Here is a 7822-nt window from a genome sequence, read left to right as displayed (position 1 = left end):
TTACTCATTCTGTGCCGTCCCTCTGGGTCCCTGAGCCTGCCCCCCTCCTCCTGAGTCTTTGACCCTTTTCTCTCTAGACCTCAAGGTCTCCAGGCCATTTCTCACTACCCTCCACCCCCACCCCACCCCCAGTCTCTCTCTCGTGGTCTCTGTACCTTTTTCTCAGGGATGTGCCCCTCTCTCTGGGACTCTGTCCGCCTCGTCCTGAGTCTTTGCCCCCTCTTATCTCTGTCCTCCACTACTCCCTCAGTCTGTCGTTCTCTCTCTTTCTCTTTCTCTTTCTCTCTCTCTCTCTCTCTCTCTCTCTCTCTCTCTCTCTCTCTCTCTCTCGGTCTCTGCCCTTTCATCTGAGTCTCTGTCTCCTCCCTCTTGTTCTCTGACGACCTCCCTTCCCCTTTTCCCTCCCTCTAGCCCTCCCCTTGTACTTCCCCTTCCTCAGTCTCTTTCCCCCTGTCTCTGCCTTTTCTCTTTCTAGCTATCTGCCCTCTCTCTCTCCCTCTCTCTCTGGGTCTCTCCTTCTCTTTCTCTCTGTCCCCTCCCCAGGTCTCTGTTCCTCCCATGTCGCACCCCCTTCTGGGTCTCTGTCTCTCTCTTTCTAGGTCTCTGTCCCTCTCTCTCTGGGTCTCTGACCCTTTCCCGCTGGGCCCCCATGGCCTCCCTAACCTTTGTCCTGGCTGGGACTGCATCACTGCAGAGAGATTTGCAGGAGTGAGGCCTGCTCTGCAGACCAGGGAGGTAGCTGCCCTCACTCCCCAGACCCTGTGGGAGCGAAGGGGGCGGGTCAGGGGGCTGCGGGCACTGCCCCTAGTCCAGTATCTAGGATCCTCGGGCAGCCCTCGAGCCTCGGATGGGGCCCAAGAGGGTAGAGAAAAGGCATAGACCTCTCCCACCCCTCTCTGCCCTGAATTCTGGAGTACCCTCAGGCAGAAGCAAGGGAATCTTGGGGTGAGGGACCGGGCTGGGGTTGAGCGAGGCTCCCGGGCCAGTTGGGGGTGGAGAGGAGGCTGGCACAGGGGTTGAGCAAGCATGAGGGGCTAGGGTAAGGACTTAAGTCAGGCATCTCCCTCCTTAGCCTCTCCCCCTCAACCCTACTTTTCCCTTCTGCTTTTGACAGCAGCCAGGCACAGGATCAAGTTACCAAATCAGCGTTTTTCAGAGGTCAGAAGGTGTGGGGGAAGGCGGGGGCTGGTGGGGAAAAGGGACTGGAATGAGGGAGAATGTGGGGTGAGATGCAAGATTAGAGGCCATGGGAGGGAAAGAGGCAGCAGGCCAGGAGGAAGTAACAGGAAGGTCCAGACTCCACGGATCCTGGGAAATTTGGGTGCCATCACTCCCTCAAGGCCCTCCCCAGGCCCCACCTGGGTAAATGGGGAGCCTTGATTCTGCCCCCCACTCAGAGAGGAGGGGGCTTTTAAAGGCGTGGCCCTGGCTACCGGTCGCCTAGCTGTGTTCAAAGACATTGGGGGCGGTGGGAAGGAAGGGGCAGTGGACTTCACTTTTGGCGATGGACACCAGGAGGGGAGAGGCCAACATCTGTCCACGTTTTTAGTTCCGTCCGCCACACCTGCTCCTCCCCGGTCCAGGTCCATCCTTCCCCAGGCCCTCAAGGCACAAAATTCCAGTAAGCTCCAGCTCCCACCTCCATCCTCTGTGTTCCTTCACCAAGCTCGCTCCTCCATTACTCCTGGAATTGAGGAAGGGTCTTCCTCTCCCTGACTTCTAGGACCCCTTCCTTGTTCCTCCGCCCCACTCCCATCCGTTCCAAATACAGTAAAGGGAGTCTCCGGACACTAAAGCTGAAAATAGAGGAAGTCCCTGCCTACTCTCCTTGGTCCCCCGAGACCCTCCAAGTACCTTGGCCCACAAAGCTCAGAATCCAGTGGAATCTCTCCGCTGTAATCTTTGGATCCTCGTCTCCCGAGCCCCCCGCCTCAGAAACCGGGTCGTACCGCACCCGGACCCTGAGCCTTCGCCCCCTCCCCCGTACTCACCCCAAGTCGAGGCGAGGCGGGGATGGGGGGGATCCGGGGCTGGAGATGGGGGGAGGGGTGACCCAGCCCTGGCAGCTCTGGGCAGCAAGAAGCTGCGGAGAGGGGAGTGACATCACCACCGGAGGAGGGGCAGCACCGCTTCCCCCAACCCGGGGGCTTCAAGCTCCGCCTTTATGGCGGCCCCAGGGGTCCCGCAATCCCAAGGGGGGAGAGGAGAAACAGGAGATGAGGTCCGGGAGAATGATGTCCCTCCCCTAGGAACAAGGGTTGAGGAGCCCTTTACCGATTTCAGCCACTCCCCGCTGCCACCTGTCGCTGCCGTCGCGACCTGTCTCGCCTCCCACGCGTGTTGTGGCTGCGCCCGCCCCCGCGGAAACGTGAACCCCGCGTGGACTACAACTCCCGTGACGCTCCGCGGTGCCGGGAACCTTGACGACAGGCAGTGTAGGCGAGGGGCTTCATGGGATCCGTAGTACAAGACCCTCTCACAGGCGCCTTGGGGAAAATGGGTCATACCTTCCCTTCCCTCGCTTCCTCAACTCGGGAATTTTTCTCTCCTTAAAGCGCGCTCTTAAAAGAAGCAGCCCAGGCAGGTTGGTTCCATGGAGACAGTGGATTTTCACCGGGGGGCGGGACCCCCGCGACCACCCGGTTACGCACGCGCCTAGCCCGGGCGCCAGAGGGAGAACTGCGCTTGCGCGGGCCGGGCTCTAGCCGGCTGGCTCCAAGAGCGCGAGCGCGCGCCTGCCGGACTCGGCCTGGTTCTTGCTGTCCCCGTGGTCGAAAACGGCCACGTAGGCCCCCAAGAAGACGTCGCCGAGGATCCAGAGGGGCCCTACAGGAGGAGGCATGTCCAGGGCCTGGAAGCCGGACAAGCAGAGGTGGACGCCGCCCCGAGAAATCTGCAAGGCGACAAGACAGGACAACTGGGTGTCACGTCCACAGGGTCCGTCGTTTCCCTGGGAGCCAGTGCTTCGCCCCCTCCACTACTCCGGGGACAAGAGATGTTTCTGTAGCCCCTAACCGTCCTGGTGGTGTTTGGCTCCCAGCTGTACACTCTCAAACCCAGTCTACTGTGCCGCTCTGACGTCATTGTGATGGCCACCTACCTGGATGACGTAATCCTGGGCTGTGAGGTTAAACCAGACCCCCCCAAAGAGGAAGGAGACCGGGGGGAGCTTTGGGATTTCCGAACACCGGATGAGGTACTGGGGGAGAAGAGGGACAAGTGAGGCAGGGACATTCCCACTCTGCTCAAATCCTTTCCGTGGCTCCCCAGTGCCATAGGGTAATGTCCATATTGGGCAGGTATTCAGGGCCGTGTGTGGACAGACCTTGTTGCCTAGGCTTTTCTCATCCAGTCCCAAATAAACCTACCTGATCATACCTCCCCACACACACCCGCTGCCATCCACTGAGTCACTTCGACTCTCGGGAAGTGACCTGGCTTCCTCCCACCACCCTTCAGGTGCAGCCCCTCTGTCCTGGGAAACCCCCTACCCACCTGCTTTCCACTCTCAGGCCCCCTTTTCACCATCGCACCGCTATCAGCCTCCCCAGTCCGTGCCCACCAGATACTGGGGCCTCACCTCCCCCACCAGCAGGGAGAGGCCCCCGATGGCGTCATTCAGGGCCTGAATCTCCTCAGTGGGTCCTGTGATGAGGGATGTGCCCGTATCCAGGATGGCAGCACAGCCCCGGGCACAGAGAGTCAGCCCTGTGCCCACCTTCACGCTGTGGGGGGAAAGGGGGCAGTCATTAGAGGCAGGGTCCTAGGAGTCTAGGCCCCCAGCGCCAGACTCCGGAGACCATGACCCTCACCGCTCCATGTGGATCTGCCAGTAGGCGGGAACTGTGACTGGCAGGAAGGTGAGGGGTGGGACGTAGTGCGCTGGGTCCGAGCCGCCCAGGACTAGCTCTCCTCCATCCGCCGCATCAGGGTCCCTGCAGAGGCAGAGTGCTGTCGGTGTCACCAGCATTCCCTCCACCAGGCCTCGGTGTGGCCAGGGAGTGGGACTTCCCGCCTCAGGGGTCCTTTCTGGGGTTCTAGGCAGGGTAGTGGGATGCCGGCAGCGTCTGGATGTTGGGAATGGAAACAAGGCCAGAAGTGAGGGGCGATGGTGCTGCTCTTGTCGGAGGTTGGGACGTTCAGGGGTTGGGGACTTCCTGAAGTGGGGATGGGACTGCTTGATTTGGCTGCGGAACGTGGAACTTTTGAGGGGAAATTTCCTGAGCTGAATAGCATGGCAGCCAAGCAGAGCTGTTGGGTTTCTGACTTGGCTCTCGAAGGTATGACTTGGGCAGGGGTGGGGTGGGCGGTGAGACTTTCTGAATTGCGTGTCCTGGTATTATTAGAGAGGTGTTAAACTTCCTGAGTTGGCTGAGGGTGATGGAAAAGGGGCGGGGACTTCCTGGAAGGTTGAGGAGGGTGGGGTCTACTGAAAGGTGGCTGGAGCACCTTGAGTGGGTGCGACGTCTTGAGCTGGGTGGGCATGGGATTTTCTGACTGCAGGGGATTGGGCCTCTGGATGGGAAGCGGAGACTTCTTGGGTGGTGGGTGGGACTCGAGAGTGAACTTCTGAAAACGTGGCTGGGACTTCTTGGGTCAGCACTGGCCATTCGTGACTTCGGATCAGTGTTCTCAGATGGAACTTGAGCTGTCCTTGGGGTAAAGTGTTCCTGTGTTGAGTATTTGGTTGGGTGGGGCGTGGAATTTCCTGGTTTGATTTTGAAACGTGGAACATTTTGTACTGATGGTCATTTTCTTTTCTTTTCTTTTCTTTTTTTGAGTTGAAGTCTCACTCTGTCGCCCAGACTGGAGTGCAGTGGCACGCTCCCTGCTGGGCTCCAGTGATCCTTCCGCTCAGCCTTCCAAGTAGCTGGAACTACAGGCGCGTGCTACCACACCCGGCTGATTTTTTTTTTTTTTTTTTTGTAGAGATGAGGTCTCGCCAAGTTGCCCGGGCGGGTCTCGAACCCGCGGGCTCAGGCAGTCCACTCACCTCAGCCTTCCAAAGCATGGGATTACAGGCTGAACCACGGAGCCCGGCCTGATGGTCATTTTCTTTGGTATGGCTTAAGTTGTCACTTACGCTGTGGGACTTCTGAATGCGGTTCAGGTGTTTCTTATATTATGTGACTTCCTGAATGGAGGATGCAAGTTCCTGTATTGGATAGATGACTTCCTGAATGGAGAGTATAGGTGGGTAACTCTCTGGAAGGAGGGAGGGACTTCCAAATTGGGTGAGTGACTTCCTGGATGAAGGATGGGATTTGCTATTGGGTAAGAGACTTCCTGAAGGAGGGCGGAACTTTCACCTTGGCAATGGGATTCATAGATAGGTAGACCCTCCCCCATACCTGTTGAGGTAAAAGGAGAAGATGGGTTTGTCCAGTAGCCCCTGTTCCACCAGTACATCCAGTGGGGGCCGAGCTCCTTCCACGGCAAGAATGGGGAAGCCGAGGCCCAATATCCCATCGAAGTGGGCAAAAGTGAAGACCAGGCTGGGCTCCCACAGAGCCTCTCCGAAAATCACTGATGCACCCTCGAGGCCCCCAATCTAGGGGTAGTTTGAGATGAGGCCGGTTACTTCTGGGAGGACACAACCCATGTGTCCCTGAGATCCTCCAAATCAACGTGTGAATTCCAGGTCTGGGGACATCTGGAACCGAGTCCCAGCTGCCTGGAAACTGGCTCCCTTCTGAAGAAACCCCTCTCCTTCACTCAGGAAGCTCCTCCTCCCTTGAGAAGCCCCACCCCCTTACTCAGGAAGCCCCACCTCCTTTCTTGATAAGTCCCACCCCTTCACCACAGAAGCCCCTCCTTCCTTCTTGAGAGGCCCCACCCCTTCACCCCAGAAGCCCTTCCTCCCTTGAGGAGCCCCACCCCTTCACTCAGGAAGCCCCACCTCCTTTCTTGATAAGCCCCACCCCTTTACCACACAAGCCCCTCCTCCCTTCTTGAGACTCCCCCCACTCTTCACCCCAGAAGCCCTTCCTCCCTTATTGAGAATCCCCACCCTTCATTCAGGAAGACCCGCCTCTCTTCTTGATAAATCCCACCCCTTCACCACAGAAGCTCCTCCTTCCCTTATTAAATAGGGAAGCCTCCCCCCCGGAAGCCCCTCCTCCTTTATTGAGAAGCCCCGCCCCTTCACTCAGGAAGCCCATCCTCTCCATCCAACCGTCCGCTCAGGAATCACTTCTTCCTCAAGACCCTCTCTTAGCAAGATGTTCTTAGACATTGGGGTTGTCCCAGGGTCAAGGCTTCCTGCAGTCAGAGGTCACGCACGATCAGCTTGTCCTCACTCAGGATTCCGTCTAGCCGCCCACGTCCATATTGAATGGCAAACTTGGTCCCGTTGGGTCGGAAGGAGCTGGAGGCTTGGGGATTGAAGCGGTGGTGGACCCCTAGGTCGGAAGGTCAGAGAGTTCTCCCTGGGGGAGGGGAATCACCCGGATGCCTCCTGCCCCTTTGACCTTCTGACCTGTGAGGGCATCGGAAAAGAACAGCGCCCCTCCGCAAGACCCACGTGAAGCCGAGACCCAGCGCCTCCTTCTCTCTTCACCCTCCCAGCCTTATTCTCCCCCAAGAAAGCTCACAGCACGGCAAACTCAAGAAGTGGCATCTCCTGGACGGGACCCAGAGGTTGGAGGAACCGGTGTCAAAGACGACAGTGAAGTTTTGTGGGGGCGTTCCCAGCCCAATTTCCCCAAAATACTGGACCTGATGGCAGAAGAGGAAGCAGGGTAAGTGAGGAGTTTGGCTCAGGGGTGCAAGTGTGGGGCTGTGTGGGGCTGTGACTCACGTCCAGGTAGTTGGAGAGGGGCACAAAGACAGGCTTGGCCCCCGGGAATGGGGCCCCCAACCTGAAGGACTCTGCTGGTTCTCCCCATCCCCTCAGGCGGCCCAGGGTCCTGCGTCCAAGGTGGGCTCGGCGAAGAGGGATCCTGTAGGGGAAGGATGCTGGCAGTCAGGAAGCTGCCCTTCTTGGAGACCCTCTGTGATAGACCTCCCCAGACAGGACGCCATGACAAACATCTCCAGGGCTCGGCAATAGTGTCATTACCAAGAAGCCCTATAACAACCTTCCAGAAAACCCTGTCAAAGATACCACAAGGACAAATATGCCCTAGAGCAAACCATCCCAAACACACCTTTCAACATACAAGTACCTTAAAATACCTTAAAATAAGCTAATACCTTTTTTTTTTTCTAAGTAGGAGTCTCCCTCCGTTGCCCAGGCTGGAGTGCAGTGGCACGCTGACGGCCACCACAGCCTTGACCTGCTGGGCTTCCAAGTAGCTGGGACTAGAGGCACACGTCACCATGCCCGACTAATGTTTTGATTTTGTAATGACGAGGTCTCGCCAAGTTGCCCAGGCTGGTCTCGAATCCCTGGCTCAGGCAATCCTCTCAACCCTGCCTCCCAAAGTGCCAGGATATTGATAACCTCTACTTCCCCCAGCACACACATACACACACAAAGCTGTAAATAAAGTTAAAAACCAAAAAAACTGGGGGAAATAATTACAAACTGTACGTCAAAGGGTTAATATTCTTAATATGCAAAGAGCTTCTACAAATAAATAAGAATAGGATAACTCAATGTCTGGAGACAATACCCCATGAGTTTTTGCAGAGACAGTTAAAAGAATTTAAACCAAAAGCCAGGCTCGGTGGCTCAGCCTGTAATCCCACACCTTTGGGAGGCTGAGGTGAGAGGATTGCCTGAGCCCGCGGGTTTGAGACCCACTTGGGCAACTCAGCAAGACCTCATCTCTACAATAAATCAAAAAAATGAGCCGGGCATGGTAGCGCGCACCTGTAG

At 57.1% G+C, this 7822-nt stretch overlaps 1 protein-coding gene across 1 annotated transcript in view; it reads right to left on the bottom strand.

The window, feature by feature from the left end:
- Positions 1–2701: 2701 nt before the first annotated feature.
- The window catches only part of NAPSA (napsin A aspartic peptidase), a 10003-nt gene continuing 4882 nt past the window's right edge, over positions 2702–7822 (bottom strand). The window contains exons 2-9 of the mRNA XM_008063585.1: positions 6800–6941; positions 6594–6717; positions 6283–6401; positions 5352–5551; positions 3813–3935; positions 3581–3725; positions 3101–3199; positions 2702–2893 (exon numbers count right to left, since the gene is read on the bottom strand). Of these exons, the coding sequence (XP_008061776.1) occupies positions 2702–2893; positions 3101–3199; positions 3581–3725; positions 3813–3935; positions 5352–5551; positions 6283–6401; positions 6594–6717; positions 6800–6941 (1144 nt within the window). The remainder of the gene's footprint in view (positions 2894–3100; positions 3200–3580; positions 3726–3812; positions 3936–5351; positions 5552–6282; positions 6402–6593; positions 6718–6799; positions 6942–7822) is intronic.

Source organism: Carlito syrichta, unplaced genomic scaffold (assembly GCF_000164805.1).
Source record: "Carlito syrichta isolate Samal-C Ts95f unplaced genomic scaffold, Tarsius_syrichta-2.0.1 Scaffold306948, whole genome shotgun sequence".
In the NCBI taxonomy this organism is placed as follows: Eukaryota; Metazoa; Chordata; class Mammalia; order Primates; family Tarsiidae; genus Carlito; species Carlito syrichta.
Note: the sequence above shows the minus strand (reverse complement) of the source record. Positions and strands in the feature narration are given on the sequence as shown.